At 50.4% G+C, this 19,668-nt stretch overlaps 1 protein-coding gene across 1 annotated transcript in view; it reads left to right on the forward strand.

Moving 5' to 3' along the window:
- Positions 1-19,668, forward strand: part of galnt9 (polypeptide N-acetylgalactosaminyltransferase 9) — a 423,545-nt gene that overhangs the window by 135,480 nt on the left and 268,397 nt on the right. The window contains exons 3-4 of the mRNA XM_038805188.1: positions 4,560-4,726; positions 12,887-13,061. Coding sequence (XP_038661116.1) covers positions 4,560-4,726; positions 12,887-13,061 — 342 coding nt within the window. The remainder of the gene's footprint in view (positions 1-4,559; positions 4,727-12,886; positions 13,062-19,668) is intronic.

A 19,668-nucleotide genomic window follows, 5' to 3' on the forward strand; every position in this document is an offset into this window, starting at 1 on the left:
GTTGAAAGCGCCCGCCCGGCGATTCTCCGTGCCTCGACAGGCCGAGTGCCCGCCGAGTTCGGCCGAGTCCTGTCGGCGGAGGTTACGTACGGTCCTTCCCGGTGGGACTTCGGAGTGCTGCTGCGGGGAAGGTCCTGGTGGGGGGGGGGGGGGGGGGGCGGGGGGATGCGACCCCGGGGGTGGTGGGCCTCCACGGTGGCCTGGCCCATGATTAGGGTCTACTGATCGGCTGGCGGGCTTGCTTTGTGGGGAGCCTGTGTTCCTCCGCACTGGGCCCCTGTAGGGCTCCGCCATGTTGCCCGGGGGCCGGCGCGGAGACGGGAACTCACGCACATGCGCGGAATCACACCGGCGATGGCGCGCATGTGCAAACTTGCACCGGCCATGGCGCCCCAGTTTTCGGGCACCGGAGCTGTGGACACCACTCCGGCGCCCTACCAGCCCTCTAGAAAAGGGTGAATACCTGGACCTGGAGATTTGTTGACGCCGAGGTGGCTCGCGCTGCTTTTCATGCCGGCGGCAGAACTTGGCCGCGGATTTGGAGAATCCCGGTCATTATCTCTCAGAATCCTTTCCAATATTTTGCTCACCACAGATGTAAGACTGACTGGTCTGTAATTCCCAGGGATTTTCCTATTCCCTTTCTTGAACAGGGGAACGACATTCACCTCCCTCCAATCATCCGGTGCTACTCTCGTGGAGAGTGAGGGCGCAAAGATCATCGCCAACGGTGCAGCAATCTCCTCCCTCGCTTCCCATAATAACCTTGGGTATATCCCGTCAGGCCCAGGGGAATTATCTATCCTGATGCTTTTCAAAATTTCCAGCACATCCTCATTCTTAATATCAACCTGTTTGAGTCTATTAACCTGGTTCACACTGTTCCCAAGGGCAACAAGGTCCCTCTCCCTCGTGAATACTGAAGTAAAATATTCTTTTAGGGCCTCCCCCATCTCCTCAGACTCTAGGCACAAGTTCCCTCCACTATCCCTGATCGGCCTTACTCTCACTCTGATCATCCTCTTATTTCTCACATAAGTGTAGAACGTCTTGGGATTTTCCCTAATCCTTCCCGCCAGGGCTTTTTCATGCCCCCTTCTAGCTTTTCTCAGTCCATTTTTGAGTTCCTTCCTGGCTACCTTGTAACCCTCTCGAGCCGTGCCAGATCCTTGCTCCCCCAACCTTACGTAAGCTTCCTTCTTCCTCTTGACTAGAAGCTCCACTTCTCTTGTCATCCAAGGCTCCTTCACCTTACCATTCCTTCCTCGTCTCAGTGGGACAAAATTATCTCGTACTCGCTGCAAGTACTACTTAAACAACCCCCACATTACTGTTGTGCATTTCCCCAAGAACAAATCTATTCACTTTATGCTCCTCAACTCCTGTCTAATAGCAGTATAATTTCCCTTCCCCAATTAAATACTTTCCTGTACTGTCTGTTCCTATCCCTCTCCGTGACTATGGTAAATGTCAAGGAGTTGTGGTCACTGTCACCAAAATGCTCTCCTACCGAGACATCTGACACCTGACCTGGTACGTTGCCGAGCACCAAGTCCAATATGGCCTCCCCCAGTCGGCCAATCTACATATTGAGTCAGGAATCCTTCCTGTACACACCTGACAAAATCTGCTCCATCCAAACCATTTGCACTAAGGAGGTTCCAGTCAATATTAGGGAAATTGAAGTCACCCATGACAACAACTCTGCTACTTCTGCACTTTTCCAAGATCTGCCGCCCAATCTCTCTGCTGCTATTAGGGGGTCAAAAGAAAACTCCCAATAAAGTGACTGCTCCCATCTTAGAACATAGAACATAGAACAGTACAGCACAGAACAGGCCCTTCGGCCCTCGATGTTGTGCCGAGCAATGATCACCCTATTTAAACCCACATAACCCGTATACCCGTAACCCAACAATCCCCCCATTAAGCTTACACTACGGGCAATTTAGCATGGCCAATCCACCTAACCCGCACATCTTTGGACTGTGGGAGGAAACCGGAGCACCCGGAGGAAACCCACGCACACACAGGGAGGACGTGCAGACTCCACACAGACAGTGACCCAGCCGGGAATTGAACCTGGGACCCTGGAGCTGTGAAGCATTGATGCTAACCACCATGCTACCGTGAGGCCCCTAATCTTGTTTCTGAATTCCACCCACTACTGACTCAGTAGACAAACCCTCCTCAACTACCTCTTTTTCTGCAGCTCTGATGCACTCCCTAATTGAAATGAAAATGAAAATCACTTATTGTCACGAGTAGGCTTCAATGAAGTTACTGTGAAAAGCCCCTAGTCGCCACATTCCGGCACCTGTCCGGGGAGGCTGGTACGGGAATTAACAGGGCCACTCCCCCTCCTCTTTTACCTCCCTCCCTATTCTTCTTAAAACATCTAAATCCCGGTACATCTAACAACCATTCCTGCCCCTGTGAAATCCATGTCTCCGTAATGGCCACAACATCGTAGTTCCAAGCACTGATCCATGCTCTCAGTTCATCTCCCTTATTCCTGACACTCCTTGCATTGAAATAGACACACTTTAAAACCATTCCACTGAGTGAAAATTTGCCCTAACAACTGTCTATCCTTGCTCACAGACTTGCTGCATACTATTTCTGCCTATTCAACAGTTACCCTACCCTCTGATCCATAGCTCTGGTTCCCATCCCCCTGCCAAACTAGTTTAAACCCTCCCGAAGAGCTCTAGCAAACCTCCCGCCCAGGATATTGGTGCCCCTCCAGTTTAGGTGCAATCCATCCTTCATGTACAGGTCCCACCTTCCCCAGAAGATATCCCAATGATCCACATATCTGAAGCCTTCCCTCCTGCACCAGCCCTGTAGCCATGTGTTCAGCTGCACTTGCTCGCTGTTCCTTGCCTCACTTGCACGTGGCACCGGTAGCAATCTGGAGATTTCTACTCTGCTAGTCCTGCTCTTTAGTTTCCAACCTAACGCCCTAAAATCACTTTTTTCGATCCTCATCCCTTTTCTGTCATTGGTGCCTATGTGCACCACGACTTCTGGTTGCTCCCCCTCCCCCTTAAGAATCCTGGAGACTCGATCCGAGACATCCCTGATCCTGGCACCCGGGAGGCAACATAACTTTCGGGAGTCTCGCTCGCAACTACAGAATCTCCTATCGTTCCCGTAACCATTGTGTCTCCTATCATTATCTCTTTTCTATTCTTCTCCCTTCCCTTCTGAGCCCCAGAGCCAGACTCAGTGCCAGAGACCTGGCCACTAGGGCCTTCCCCCGGTAGGTCATCCCCCCCAACAGCATCCAAAACGGTATACTTGTTTTGAAGGGGAACGGCCACAAGGGATCCCTGCACTGTCTGCCTGTCCATTTTCCTTCCCCTGACTGTAACCCAGCTACTCTTGTCCAGTTCCTTGGGTGTGCCTACCCCCCTGTAACTCTTCTCTATCACCCTCTCTGCCTCCCAGATGATCCGAAGTTCATCCAGCTCCAGCTCCAGTTCCCTAACACGGTCTCTGAGGAGCTGGGGTTGGGTGCACTTCCCGCAGGTATAGTCAGAGGGGACACCGGTGGTATCCCTCACCACCCACATCCTACAGGAGGAGCATGCAACTGCCCTAGCCTCCATCCCCTCTGATCTGAATTCCCTAAGAGATTTAAAAGGAAAAAAAAGATTAAATACCCATTTGGCCCTTAAAAATATATTTGTATTATATATAATGCTGCTACTCTCTTTAAATTTAGTGATTGTGCTAAATGTTACAAAGATAGCTTGCTGCCCCCAAAAAACAAAAACAAAAACAAAAAAAGGGAGGGAGTTTCAGGACGTTGCCCCAGCGACAGTGAAGGAACGGCCGATATATTTCCCAGTCAGGATGGTGAGTGACTTGGAGGGGAACCTCCAGGTGGTGGGGTTCCCAGGTATCTGCTGCTCTTGTCCTTCTAGATGGTGGTGGGTTTGGAAGGTGTTGCCACAGGACCTTTGGTGAGTTCCTGCAGTGCATCTTGTAGATAGTAACTATAAGTTCACAAAATAATAGCATGAACTCTAATCTTGAGGTCGTCCAAAGGAAAATGAATTGTAATCGCTGACGATTAACATAATAATAATAGTCTTTATTAGTGTCACAAGTAGGCTTACATTAACACTGCAATGAAGTTACTCTGAAAATCCCCTAGTCGCCACACTCCGGCACCTGTTCGGGTACACGGAGGGAGAATTCAGACTGTCCAATTCATCTAACAGCACGTCTTTGGGACTTGTGGGAGGAAACCAGAGCACCCGGAGGAAACCCACGCAGACACGGGGAGAACGTGCAGACTCCGCACAGACAGCGACGCAGCGGGGAATCGAACCCGGGTCCCTGGCGCTGTGAACCACAGTGTTAACCCCTGTGCTAACGTGCTGCCCACGTCAGTGGGCTCTGCTAAATTGCTGCTTTTTAACAATCTCTTACGTCTGACACAATTATCGAACCAAACCATCAGAATGCACAATTCAATGCTTTATATTTATATCCGTGTCAAGACAGAGTTTAATCAGCCACCACTTCTGGTTTTTGTTGCTTTCAAGGTGTAAACAGATGACGTACCAGAGCAACCTCCCTCAGATCGCCGTGGTCTTCATCTTTGTGAATGAGGCTTTGTCAGTCATCCTGCGATCGGTACACAGTGTGGTGAATCACACACCTCCACATCTCCTCAAAGAGATCATTCTCGTTGATGACAACAGCGACAGTGGTAAGGATAAATCCTGAGTTACACAAAGCTCCTGTGAAGGAATGAATTGATCTCTACCCATCGGCCTTGCTTCCCCAATGTTCTTCCTTTTCTGCCTCATTACAACCAGTCCAGATTCTTAGGTCAGAACAGAAAGTGATGGAAATGATCTGGCAGCATCTGTGGAGAAAGAAACAGAGTAAACGGGCGCCGTCCAATGGAAAGGTTTCTAAGTGCCGATTGTGGCGATTTTGATGGGAGTTTCCCGCTGGAGTTTCTCCCCAGTCAAACCCACACTTACAACGATTTTCATCATTGGGGAGCTGACCAGACCGGCTCCTCAGAGATCTGGAAATCATTTTAAAGCAGGCACTGATCTATAAGAGGGCGACACCCCCCCTCCCCCAAACCCCCCCCCCATCCATGGACAATGTCACTCCCCACACATATAAGCATTACCCAACCCCCCACTCCACGTGATGACACCCCGCTTTGGGCACCCCCTTTTCAGGCAGCAAAGGTTGATTCCTGGGATGGCGGGTCTGTCATATGAGGAGAGACTAAGTTAGTTAGGATTTGGCGTTTAGAAGAGTGAGAGGGGGATCTTCCACAAACTTACAAAATTCTAACAGGATTAGACAGGGTAGATTCAGATAGAATGTCTCCCGATGGTGGGGGAGTCCAGATCTAGGGGTCATAGTTTGAGGGTAAGGGGTAAACCTTTTAGGACTGAGGTGAGGAGAAATTTCTTGACCCAGAGAGCGGGGAATCTGTGGAATTCACTACCACAGAAAGTAGTTGAGACCTAAACGTTGTGTAATTTCAAGAAGTAATTGGATATAGCTCTTGGGGCTAAAGGGATAAGGGATATGGGGGAAGGCAGGATCAGGGAATTGAACTTGATGATCAGCCTTGGTCATAATGAATGGCTGAGCAGGCTCGAAGGGCTGAATGGCCCCTTCCTGCTCCTATTTTCTATGCATGTTTCTTCAGAACAGATCCTTAAACTTGTGACCAATTTACCTCTACGTATCCATTTGTAACTTTTAAACACCCTCCCGTTTAATTTATTTTCCTGCCTCTTTTAAGTTCTCCTGCTGGACATTTGTAATGCCTCCCACTAGAGCCCCGGGGATGACCCACTGGGGCTTGTGGGATACCAGCTCCCCCTGCTGAGGGGCTGAGGCCTAACATCGGGGCTGGTTAAACCGGACAGATAAACCCTGACCAGGAGAGGAATCAGCATCTTCGATTGGTCCCGGCTGGGACTAGATCTACAGCCCGTCTCTTTGCACCCTTGCTTTTATTTACAGAATGAATCTTAGCGTTTAAATCCTTCTCGGGCCTCCTCGGATTATAATTCTGGCGATGAGGAAAAATGGAACTACCAGCTGTGTTTCTGGACGTCTGGACCCGTGGTTGAATTTTGCTACAAGGGAGAAAGGTCAAAAGGAATTTTAAAATGCCGCTCTTCGGGAGGCTCGATACGTTCGACGGCAGCGTAAAACACCGGAGCCAGTATGCTGAGCGGCTGTGAAAGCCACTATAGGGGATGACTGCCAGAAGGTGATACCGCTGACCGTCTGGGGGGTCCTACCTTTAGTACCATCCAACGCCTGACCGACCCTTCGCCCCAGATTCCAAAACCTTTGACAAACTGCCAGCACATGTCCTCGGGAAATACCCGGAGGTTTTCCAGGGTGACCTCCGGACAATGAAGGGAGCCGTGGCCAAAATCTACGTGGACCTAACCGACATTTTCAGGGCCCGCCCAGCTCCCTGTGCCCTGTTGTCCAAGGTGGATGACGAGCTCCGCCGGCTGGAGTTGTTCATCCTGTGCAGTTCGTGGAGTGGGCAGCGGCTGTAGTCCGGGTGCTGAACCCAGGATGAACTCATCCATCTGTTTGGCGATTACAAGTTGATGGTGAACAATGCCTTTCGGTTGGATGGATACCCGATGCCACACTTGAGGGTCTTTGTGCGAAGGGGTGGTCACTGCTTATCCAAATTAGACATGAACCACACATACCTCCAGGTGGAGTTGGCCGTGGTGCCCAGGAGCTTTGTGACCATCAATACCACCGGGGTCTTCATGAATAAACCAGACTTTAATTTGGGGTATCGCCCGCTGGTGCAGTTTTTCAGTGGGGTATGGAGAGTATTCTCCAAGGGCGTCTGAGGGTGGCAATTTACTGGGGCGATGGCCTGATCATCGGAGTCACCAAATAGGAAACGCAGATAATTTAGAGGGAGTTCTCTGCTGTTTCTCTGAGGCAGGAGTCAGCCTGAAAAAGGGGCAAGTGTGTATTTCACTTTCACACAAAGGAGGTCACATACCTCGGGTACCGAGTCGACAAGGACAGGTTTCATCGGATGGAGGGGAAAGTACGAGGGAGAACAGACAAACTGCACACAGTCACCTGAGGCCAGAATCGAACCCGGGTCTCTGGAGCTGAGAGGCAGCAGTGTTACCCACTGTGCCACTCCAAAACTAAATAAAATCAGGCCTGGGCGTGGAGGACGACGCAAGAAGATGCATTTGCCAAGGTGAAGTGACTGCAGTCCTCCTCCAGACTGCTAACGCACGATGACCCTTCCAGGCTCCTCCTGATCACATGTGATGCTTCCCCATTTGGCATTGGCCGGTGTTATCCCACTGGATGGACAACGGGACGGAGAGGCCAAGGGCTTTGATCGATGCAGAGCGCAGATTGAGATAGGAAGGGCTGGGAGTAACTTTCATGGTCAAGAAGTTCCACCGGGGCAGCACGGTGGCCTAGTGGTTAGCACAACCGCCTCACGGCGCTGAGGTCCCAGGTTCAATCCCGGCTCTGGGTCACTGTCCGTGTGGAGTTTGCACATTCTCCCCGTGTCTGCGTGGGTGTCACCCCCACAACCCAAAAATGTGCAGAGTAGGTGGATTGGCCACGCTAAATTGCCCCTTCATTGGAAAAAATAATTGGCTAATCTAAATTTAAAAAAAAAAGAAGTTCCACCAGTACAATTATGGGTGCACTGGGCGATCAGAACAGACCACAAACTGTTCCTCCACCAGTGGCAGATGAAGTGGCCTTGGGTTTTCTAACCACCTAGCTGGTCGCAGTCTCGCAGATTCATGAATGGACACAAAGGGATCCGACCTGAGCCAAGTTACGCCACATCGTCCTGGACAGGGGATAGCAGGGAAGACTGCCGGAGGGGCTGTGGGATTTTGGACGAAGCAGCAAGAGCTGAGGACGGATTCTCCTGTGGGGAGACCTTGTTGTGGTCCTGAGCCAAGGCAGGAAAGTCATGTTGCAGGCCCTGCACAATGGACACCCCAGGAGTGTCCACAATGAAGAATCTCCCCAGGAGCTGTGTGTCATGGACGGGACTTGATGGCGACGTCGAGAGGTTGGTGCAGCAATGCACTGTAAGAAGCAGCAAAAGCTCCTACCAGCTGCGCCTCTTCACCCTGGGGCGGCCAAGCCGGCCCTGGGAACGGTTACACGCCGACTCTGGAATGTTTCAAGGGCCAATGTTCCTGCTACTGGTTGACGCTCACTCAGAATGGTCAACCTTCCACCACTTTGAGGGTTCAGACGTTGCGCCATTCATTTAGTGTCCATGGTATCCCGGATGGTTACCGATAACGATGCCCCTTTTACTAACGAGGAATTCTTGTGCTTCATGGATTCGAAGGGGGTAAAACACATTTGAACCGCCCTGCACCGCCCCTCTCCATATGGCTTGGCTGAGTGGGCGGTACTGCCCTTTGGAGAGGCATAAAGAAGCAGGCCACGGCATCCATGGAGACATCGTCGGTGCAGTTCTTTTTCAACTATTTGACCGCACGGCACATAACGACTGGGGTGGGGCCTGCGGAGTTGCTGATGGGTCGAAGCCCCAGGACCCGCCTTCGCCTGACATTCCCAAATATTGGCGAGAATGTGCAGAGAGGACAGGATCTCCAGGAACAATACCACAGCCAACAAAAGTGGGACAGAGGGTTCTGGCCAGGGGACGCGGTATTTGGCCGGAATTCTGGAGACAGTGCCCAGTGGGTCCAGGATCCATAGTGGAAAGGACTGGACTGGTGAATGCCAAGAAGTGGACGACGTGAAAACCCGCGGCCCGCCTTAAAGGCAGAGAGCCTGTGTGAGGATCGGCCCCGCGGGATGCAAGTCCCGAGGTCAGGCATGCAGACAGAAGTGTCCATAGTGAAGAACAAGGCCTCCTCCACCATCTATGATAGAGAGACTTGCGGACTTTGGGAGGCAGGATGGACTAACCCCAGCTAGACCCAAGGGCGAGACCTCCCCATGGGGCTCTGGAATACAAGCCCCCCCTGAGGGGTGGAGGCCTAACAACGATGCTTGTTGTTCTGGTTGGTCGTCCTCCTGGAAGTTCCATCCCATGATGCCCCATTGTCCACCGTTCTACCCCCACTGTTGGTCATCCAACATGCCCAGGCTCATGGCTCCCTCCTTCATGCAAAAAAAAACATAATTTTTGCTTTGTTGATTTCCCTCTGGATTTTTGCTTGTGGTTTGGAGATCACTCTTGTTATAAACACAAGGAGGTCACGGGATGTGGACTAATAGGTTCACCGTGACCGTGGCAGAATATGAACATCCCAGCTAAAGGGGCAGGACTTCCTCTTAACAAGGGAAACCTGACCGGTATAAAAACCCCAGCCCGGATGAGGGCTGGGGCGGGAGAACCCTTCGGGGCGTGGAGAGTGTAGTTGTGAATTGAACAAATCTTTTGTTTTGTCTCCAAACATGCATTCCTTGTGCTCACTCCGCTCGGACCTAACACTGGCGACGAGGGTTAAGTGGAGCTGCCGAAGGTGCCAATTCCTTTGAACTTGGCCCACTTTGCAAAGGCTGCTTGCCGGCAGTTGGGATGCAGCACATTGAGAAGCTCGAATCCTTCGGCGGAGGAATGGAAGACTAGTCCCAATATGGGGAACGAACGCAGTATTTCTCCCCAAATGAGCGCCATTATCGGGGCGAGCGCCAGGTGGTCATCCTCCACATCGCTGGGTGATTGGCCACTTCCATCGCAATTAAGAGCCTCACTTACCCCAGCACACCGGACACGCAGTCTTTCGCCACTTTGGCAGTGTTGGTGGACGAGCATTTCAATCCCAAGCCGCCCATAATAGTTTGACGCTTCTGTTTTCACCGGAATGCCCAAAGCAAGGGGAGTCCGTGTCCGGGTTTTTGGCCCACCTTGGAAAGCCATCGTGTTTTGTGAGTTTGGGGCCTCCTTGTCAGAAACATTGCGAGACAGATTGGCTTGTGTGATCCGTGACATTGCAACTCAAAAGAAACTATTGTCCGAATAGTCCTCTTTGCGAAGTTCAGAGGACGCCGCACCTTCACGAAGCTCGATATAAGCCAGAATATTGCAACACAAACGAAACTACTGTCCGAATAGCACTTGGACCTGCAGAGGGTTGTCGAAAGCAGAATATCCCGCGAGAGTGCGGAACAAGGGGTGGAGGAGCTGCAAGGGAGGGCAGCCCGCAGCCTGGGGCACCCAACCACAAACTGAGCACCACCTCCCAGGACCGAAAACCCGGGACCCTGACCATGTGGGCGTTACCACCGAGAGCTGGGCTGTCTGAGGTGGGGCCCGGAGGCTCTACGGACATCTATCCTAACCCGGACGAACCGGATCGCGGAAACTGGTATGCATCTGACTGCCAAGACCCGACTGAAAGGCACCCAAGAGAGGGCCCAACCTCCCACTGTCCCCCAGGCGTGACCGCCCTCCTAGGTTACCTCCAGCTGGTCTGAGGTTTATGACGGTGCACATACAACGCGGGCTGTATGAGTGTACCCCTCTGCCTTTCGGGGTATCGTCAGCCTGCGCAATATTGCAGCGTGGCATGAAAAATGCTGGCACGGTAGCACAGTGGTTAGCACTGCTGCCTCACAGCTCCAGGGTCCCGGTTTCAATTACGGACTCGAATGACTGTCTGTGCGGAGTCTGCACCTTCTCCCCGTGTGCGCGTGGGTTTCCTCCGGGTGCTCCGGTTTCCTCCCACAGTCCAAAGATGTGCAAGTTAGGTGGATTGGCCCTGTTAAATTGCCCCTCAGAGTCCAAAAGGTTAGGTGGGGTTACTGGGTTATGGGGATGGGATGGAGGCTTGGGCTTAAGTGGGGTGCTCTTTCCAAGGGCTGGTGCAAACTCGATGGGCCAAATGGCCTCTTTCTGCAGTGCGGGGATTCTATGATTCTATGTTCGTGCTGGTTGGAAGAAAACAGTACAATTAATTTGGATAAAAGTAAATTGTGGCGGATGCTGGAATCTGAAACAAAAACTGAAATACTGGAACACCTCAGCGGGTCTGACTGTATCTGTGGAGAGAGAGGGGGGAGCTGACGTTTCGAGTCTGGATGATTCTTTATCAAAGCTACGAAGGATGCCCCCGGACTCAAAACGTTAGCTCCCCTCTCGCTCCACAGGGAATTCATTTGGAGTAATTCAATAGACAGCTGGTGGAATTCACATTCAGTTGATGAAATCAGGAATTGAAATCTAGTCTCAGGGATGATGACCACGAAGCGACCACTTTTTATGTTTCAAAAACCCATCTCACTCATTCATGCTCTTTGGGGAGGGAAATCTGCCACTCTGACCCAGCCTGGCCTATGGGTGAATGTATTCGCCCAGCAAGCCACTCAATTCAATGGTAATTAGCGTTTGGCAACAAATGCTGGCCTTGCCTGTGATGCCCACATTCTCCGCGTCCCCCTTGACCTCAATGTCTCTCCCTCTGTCTGTCGCTCTGAGGCTTTGTGCTGTCTGTGGAACCTGTGGAATTCCCAGAGTGCAGTGGGCGCCGGGCCATTGAGTACATTTAAAGGAGATAGACAGATTTTAAATTAGTAATGGGTTGAAGGGTTGTGGCCAACGGGCAGGACGGGTGGAGTTGAGGCCGCGATGAGATCAGCCATGACCGTATTGAATGGCGGAGAGGGCTCGAGGGGCTGAATGGCCGATTCCTGCTCCCAGTTCTTATGTTGGTGGGCCCAGATTAATTACTTTAATTTCCATGAGTTTACACCGGTGTTTATGCTTCAGCGTGTGCTAGATTGACATCAGCTAAATGGGCACTTGGAATGAACAAAGAACAAAGAACAAAGAAAAGTACAGCACAGGAACAGGCCCTTCGGCCCTCCAAGCCTGTGCCGACCATGCTGCCCGTCTAAACTAAAATCTTCTCCAAATTCCCGGGGTCCATATCCCTCTATTCCCACCTTATTCATGTATTTGCCAAGATACCCCTTAAACATCACTTTCTTCCCTGCTTCCACCACCTCCTCCGGCAGCGAGTTCCAGGCACCCACTACCCTCTGTGTAAAAATCTTGCCTCGTACATCTCCTCTAAACCTTGCCCCTCGCACCTGAAACCTATGCCCCCTAGTAATTGACCCCTCTACCCTGGGGAAAAGCCTCTGACTATCCACTCTGTCTCTGCCCCTCATAATTTTGTAGACCTCTATCAGGTCGCCCCTCAACCTCCGTCGTTCCAGTGAGAACAAACCAAGTTTATTCAACCTCTCCTCGTAGCTAATGCCCTCCATACCAGGCAACATCCTGGTAAATCTCTTCTGCACCCTCTCTAAGGCCTCCACATCTTTCTGGTAGTGTGGTGACCAGAATTGAACACTATACTCCAAGTGTGGGCTAACTAAGGTTCTATACAGCTGCAACATGACTTGCCAAATCTTATACTCAATGCCCCGGCCAATGAAGGCAAGCATGACGTATGCCTTCTTGACTACCTTCTCCACCTGTATATTCCCTACCTGCATTAGACCTTCCAAAATGCATTACCTCACATTTGTGCGGATTAAACTCCATCTGCCATCTCTCTGCCCAGGTCTCCAAACGATCTAAATCCTGCTGTATCCTCTGACAGTCCTCATCGCTATCCGCAATTCCACCAACCTTTGTGTCGTCTGCAAACTTACTAATCAGACCAGAATGGGTCTGATTCCTGGCTCACTGGAAATCCCACTTTTGTCCCAAATACTCCCGAGATGGCCGGTATGGGGCAAAGGGCTGGGTGAAGAGTGAAGTTTCGGTTGCTGACCAGTAATTGGCTTTCAATGAATGCAGGAGAAGTGCGGCCAGCCCAGTCCCAGCTTCTCATAAAGAGATCTTCTTTTTCTGATCTTTCAGTGGAACTGAAATTCAATCTGGACCAGTATATCAACAAGAGATACCCGGGACTTGTGAAAATAGTTCGCAACAGCAAGCGGGAAGGGCTGATTCGAGCCAGAATACAAGGCTGGAAGGTGGCTACGGCACCGGTGGTTGGGTTTTTCGACGCTCATGTCGAATTCAATGTTGGCTGGTAAGTGCAGATTCCATCAACCTTCCCTATGCTCATCCCCAGCTGCCCTGTAAGAAGATGTGAACAATGGCGACAGGGCGTCCAGATCTGGCCTGCCCCCTCAAATGGTGATGCTTCATGTCCTCCCCACTCCACACAGATCCAGGTGATCACCTAGGAGAGCTGAAACAACAGAATTAAAAACCGAGGTCAATTTGAAGGTCGAGAGGGGTGGGGGAGGGGGGGGGGGGGGGGGAGGGGGGGGGGGGTGGGGGGGGGGGCGCGGTGGGGGGGGGGGCAGGAAGAAATCTTAGAAATTCGCCTCTGGCCCCCTTTGGCCAATCGAATCTCGGCCAGGATAGCCCCCTGGCCCTTTTCTAAGAGACGACCCCACAGTCCCAATCAGCATGCATTAAAGGATGACAATTAAGATAGTATAAAATCACAGATAAATATCATCAGACCATAAGACATAGGAGCAGAATTAGGCCACTTGGCCCATCGAGACTGCTCCACCATTCAATCATGGCTGATATTTTTCTCATCCCCATTCTCCTGCCTTCTCCCCATAACCCCTGATCCCCTTATTAATCAAGAACCTATCTATCTCTGTCTTAAAGACACTCAGTGATTTGGCCTCCACAGCCTTCTGCGGCAAAGAGTTCCGCAGATTCACCACCCTCTGGCTGAAGAAATTCCTCCTCATCTCCGTTTTAAAGGATCGTCCCTTTAGTCTGATGTTGTGCCCTCTGCTTCTAGTTTTTAGCACTGTTTGTGCAGAATTACGCAGCACAGAAGGCAATTCGGCCCATCAGGTCTCTGCTGGTTCTCTGGGAGAATGATCCAATCTGTCGCACTCCTCTGTTCTTTCCCCAACATCTGGGAACAGTTTTTCCCTTTACGCAGCTAACCTATTTTGAAAGTTGCATCTTTCAGGTGGTAGAGATTCCAGAGCGCAGCAAGGGAAATTCAACCATTGACGGTTGGTTTTTCGATGCCTTGCCTGTTCATGTATTCAGAATTCTGGAGTTTAACATTACAAAAAGCTGAGGGCAGTTTGGATAGAATCTGTCGGCAGAGGGTGAACTGGAGATCGCCCTACAAAGGTGTGGAGCAATTGATATAGTCACTCTGCGATTCATGTTGCTGAAGATGTTGACAGGGCTTTGGAATAGATCTCTGATGCAAATCAATCCCAAACAAATGGGGCCTTGTTGCTGCGTTCCGCACGTGATAACAATGGCTTAACCTCAACCAGCAACTTACCAACGCTCTCCAAACCCATGACCGCGAGCATCTAGAAGGTCAAGGGCAGCAGACACAAGGGAACCTCCCCCCCCACCTGGAGGTTCCTGTTTACAATTTATATTGTAAGCAGGGATCGTGTGTAATATACCAACGTTTGTGGATGATACTAAAGTAGGAATTATACTGTGAATGGCAAAACCCTTAGGAACATTAACATACATAGGGATCTGGGTGTGCAGGTCCACAGATCCCTAAAAGTGGCAACACCGGTGGCCAAGGTGATTAAGAAAGGATGATGAAAATGAAATGTAAAATGAAAATGAAAATGGCTTATTGTCACGAGTAGGCTTCAATGAAGTTACTGTGAAAAGCCCCTAGTCGCCACATTCCGCCGCCTGTTCGGGGAGGCTGGTACGGGAATCGAACCGTGCTGCTGGCCTGCTTTTAAAGCCAGCGATTTAGCCCTGTGCTAAACCAGCCCCTATGGGGCATATGGGGCGGTAATCTCCGCCGGCGTGATTCCCCGTTTTGCCGGCGGTTTCCCGACGGCGTGGGGCTGCCCCACAATGGGAAACCCCATTGACCGGCCGGCGTAACGGAGAATCCCGCCGACGGGGCAGAAAAGTGGCGCGGCGGGGCGGAGAATCTAGCCCATGGCATGCTTGCCTTCATCAGCCGGGGCATTGAGTACAAGAGTTGGGAAATCATGTTGCAGCTGTACCTTGGTTAGGCTGCATTTGGGGTATTGTGTGCAGTTCTGGTCACCACATTATCAGAAGGATGTGGAAGCTTTGGAGAGAGTGTAAAGAAGGTTCACCAGGATGCTGCCTGGTCTCGAGGGTGTTGGCTATGAGAAGAGGTTGGATAAACTAGGATTGTTTTCACTGGAAAGACGGAGGCTGAGGGGAAACCTGATAGAGGTCGACAAAATTATGAGAGGCATAGACAGGGTTGATAGTCAGAGGCTTTTTCCAAGGGTGGAAGTGTCAATTACACAGGGGGCACAGGTTCAAGGGTGAGAGGGGGAAAGTTTAAGGGAGATGTGTGGGGTTAGTTTTTCACACAGAGAGTGGTGGGTGCCTGGAATTCACTGCCAGAGGATGTGATGGAAGCAGCACATTAGCAACATTTAAGAGGCATCTGGATGGGTCCATGAATAGGGAGGAAATAGAGGGTACGGACCCAGTAAGGGCAGAAGGTTTTGTTTTAGTTAGGGCATCATGATCAGCGCAGGCCTGGAGGGGCCGAAGGGCCTGTTCCTGTGCTGTTTGCCTTATGTTCTTTCTCCCCTTCTCCTTCCCTCATACTTTCTCAACACTTGTCACATTACTAACTGTCCTAGTTTTGATGAAAGGTCGTGAGCCCGAAACACAGGAAAAGGTCAGGGCTGATGTGAATATTCACCACCCTCTGACTGAAGAAAATTCCCCCTCATCTCAATTCTAAATGGCTTCTTATTCGGAGACTGCCCCGGTTCCAGATTCTTTCCCCCGCCCCCCGCCACCGACCAGGGGAAACATCCCTCCTGCATTGACCCTGTCAGCGCTGGAAGAATTTTGTATACTTCAATGAGGTCACCCCTCATTATTCTAAACTCTCGAGAATACAGGTCCCGTCTCCTCAATCCCTCCACATCGGACAGTCTCGTCCTCCCAGGGATTAGTTTAGTGAACCACCCTCTATGGCCAGTATGTCCTTCCTTAGATAAGGAGACCAATACTCCAGCTGTAATCACACCAATGCTCTTTACAATTTAGCCAGACTGCCTTACTCCTGTCCTCAAATCCCCTTGCAGTAAAGGCTAACACATCATTTGCCTGCCCAATCACTTCTTGTGCCTACATGTTAGCTTCCAGTGCCTTATAAAGAAGACCTCGCAGGTCCCTGTGGTATTCATTGTGATGCTGTTCTCAGGATGGATATCGTAGTGTTCACAAAGACCACTGAAGCTAAGTTCATTAATGAAGCTAACTTTTATTTAACTATTTAAATTAAGCTTGATCACTTACTCATATAGTAAACAATAATTACAGTAATCTACACTCAACTAACACTAGTCCCTACACTCTAACTCTACTCTATCTTCTCTAGATCTCTCCTATGCACTCTACTCCAGGCTTCACTCTCTCTCCCAGAAGCCTGAGAGTCAGTGCCTTATATAGCACTGCATCTAGCTCCATCTAGTGGTTAATTGTAACATGACATTAACTCTTTGCAAACTGAACATTTCCTTTTTTTTTAAGATAGATTTAGAGTACCAAATTCATTTTTTCCTATTAAGGGCCAATTTAGCATGGCCAATTCACCTACTCTGCAAATCTTTTGGGTTGTGGGGGCGAAACCCATGCAAACACGGGGAGAATGTGCAAACTCCACACGGACAGCGACCCAGAGCCGGGATCGAACCTGGGACCTCGGCGCCGTGAGACAGCAGTGCTAGCTAGCCACTGCGCTACCGTTCTGCCCTCATACTGAACATTCCTACCGTGTCACAGTCACTTTGGACTCATTAACTTCAGCCGGTAACACTGAACCAGTTAACTCGGCTTCTGCCTCCTCGGATGCTGGCTGGCCCGCTGAGTATATTTGCACCATTTTCTGCTCCTGTCTCACATTCCCAACATGCTGGATATTTTGTCGTGCGTCAAGCCTTTTTATTACCGGATATCAATGTGTTATTCAGTTCTTGTACCACATCCTACCCTCGGAGGAGCTTTGTTAGCTTCTGTCCCCATTGTGCTGGCAGGTGGCTTTTGATAGGTCAAACGATGCAACTGGTTCCCATGGAAACATCCTCTACAAGCTCCAGGTACGCTCATTAAAACCCACTTGAAGTGTGGAATGTGCTGTGCTTAACTCCAGGATCCGGCATGCTGCCTGCGACTTCCAATCACCAGTGACTCTATTCCCTTAATGTCAGTTTGAAAACCGAGGTTGTGATTTGAATTCTCTCACCCTGTCGAAGTGGCTGAATTTTAAGAGCGGGGTCAAGAGCGTCATTAAAATGTAGAAATTGTTTGTCCACCTCCTTGGGGCGGGCGGCCTCTCCAACGCCCGCTGTCGAGAGCCCGTGTCCGGGAGCTGATCCAGCGTCTCCGCCTGAAATCCTCCCAGCCCATCCCCTCTCCACCCTGCCCACCTCCTGGGGACTGGTAAAGTGAAGGTTCGCCATGCTGTCAGCTGTTTCTCGGTGGGTGGCACACCTCACTCGGGCAGTGGATTGTAGGTTTGTGATCCACAGCCCCCCCCCCCCCCCCCCCCCACAGACTTAAACGCAAAAAAGGCAGAGAGAGCACTGCGCTGTGGGAGGCACCTTCTTTTAGGTGAGAGAGCCGCAGCACAGGGGGATTTAAATGGTCCCCTGACATCCCATTTTGAAGGGGTGCAGGGGAATTCTCCCCAGCGTTGGTCAATATTTACCCCTCAGCCAACAGCGGCAACACAGATTATCTGCTCACTGTCACATTGTTATAGGGCGGCACGGTGTTGGGTATGCTGGGTCTGTGAGGACTGCGTTTAGCAGAGCAGTGAGACAGACAGGCTACCAACACTTGTAGAAGTACAACTCTATTTTATTTAACTATGAGCTGTTAAACATACTTGCACTGTGGGTCGACACTATGTTCGATTGACTGAAGACCTATGGCTAACCTGACCAGACTATACTGCTAGCACTTGATAGAGGTTCGTGCTACTGATTACGGGCTCTGTCTGTCTCAGAGGCTGCATCCCGAATGAGCGGGAAAACTAGTGCCCTCTGGCTTTATAGTGGCCGTGTCCTGTCAGGTGATTGGCTGCTGTGTTCTGTGTGTTGATTGGTCTTTCAATGGGTCAGTCAGTGTGTGTCTATGCGCCATCATATACTTGTGTGTATATTATGACAGGTAGCACAGTGGTTAGCATTGTAGCTTCACAGCGCCAGGGTCCCAGGTTCGATTCCCAGCTTGGATCACTGTGTGGAGTCTGTATGTTCTCCCCGTGGCTGTGTGGGTTTTCTCCGGGAGCTCCGGTTTCCTCCCACAAGTCCCGAAAGACGTGCTTGTTAGGTGAACTGGACATTCTGAATTCTCCCTCTGTGACCCGAACAGGCGTCAGAATGTGCCGATTGGGGGATTTTCACAGTAACTTCATCGCAGTGTCAATGTAAGCCTACTTGTGACACTAAAGATTATTGTATTATATTAAATTCCAGTAAGCAGGCTGTGCACAAAATGACTGTTTAGTGTTCTGTGCTTGACTGTTACTCTGTTCGCGATCGATGCTCACTGTGCTTGATTGGATGAGTCTGGGTGTAAACTCTGAGGAAAGTAAACAAAACTGCAGGAAGAGGTGAAAGTTGGAGTTAAAGCACGGAGTAAACATTTCAACACACTGTAAATAAAACCTGTTTAAAAACTTGTGTCATCTCTGCATAGATCCAAGAGATGAAATACACAAACTATTTCTGACATTACAATAATGCCAACACTTCAGAAATACTTCATTGACTGAAAAGCACTTTTGGACATTCTGAGGTGGTGAAAGTTGCTGTAGGAATCCACGTCTTTCTATATTTAGTTTGTGGATTAAAGAATTGAAGAGAGTTCCTCTTTCTTCAGATTACTTAGAGCTCTTTCATTTTCTACCTTTGATCTTTCCTCTTGCATTATGTAATAATCTTTATTATTGTCACAAGTAGGTTTACATTAACACTGCTATGAACTTTACTGTGAAAATCCCCCAGTCGCCACACTCTGGCGCCTGTTCGGGTACACAGAGGGAGAATTCACAATACCCAATTCACCTAACAGCACGTCTTTCGGGACTTGTGGGAGGAAACCGGAGCGCCCGGAGGAAACCCACGCAGACACGGGGAGAAGGTGCAGACTCCGCACAGACAGTGACCCAAGCCAGGAATCGAACCTGGGACCCTGGGGCTGTGAAGCAACAGTGCTAACCATTGTACTACCATGCCGCCCGTGAGCTATTGGACACAGGGAGTTTATTGTAAGCCAGTATCAATGCTCTAGCTTGTCATGACACACTGGGCGAGCGCATGGTCAGTTCCAGCCTCTCGACCCAGAGTCGCAGCACAAGTGAATTAACCAATAATTCTTACTGATTTAAAGACATTCTGGCACTTGATTGGGGCCTCACGGTAGCATGGTGGTTAGCATCAATGCTTCACAGCTCCAGGGTCCCAGGTTCGATTCCCGGCTGGGTCACTGTCTGTGTGGAGTCTGCACGTCCTCCCCGTGTGTGCGTGGGTTTCCTCCGGGTGCTCCGGTTTCCTCCCACAGTCCAAAGATGTGCGGGTTAGGTGGATTGGCCATGCTAAAAAAATTGCCCGTAGTGTAAGGTTAATGGGGGGATTGTTGGGTTACGGGTATACGGGTTACGT

Source organism: Scyliorhinus canicula, chromosome 1, assembly GCF_902713615.1.
Source record: "Scyliorhinus canicula chromosome 1, sScyCan1.1, whole genome shotgun sequence".
NCBI classification, from domain to species: domain Eukaryota; kingdom Metazoa; phylum Chordata; class Chondrichthyes; order Carcharhiniformes; family Scyliorhinidae; genus Scyliorhinus; species Scyliorhinus canicula.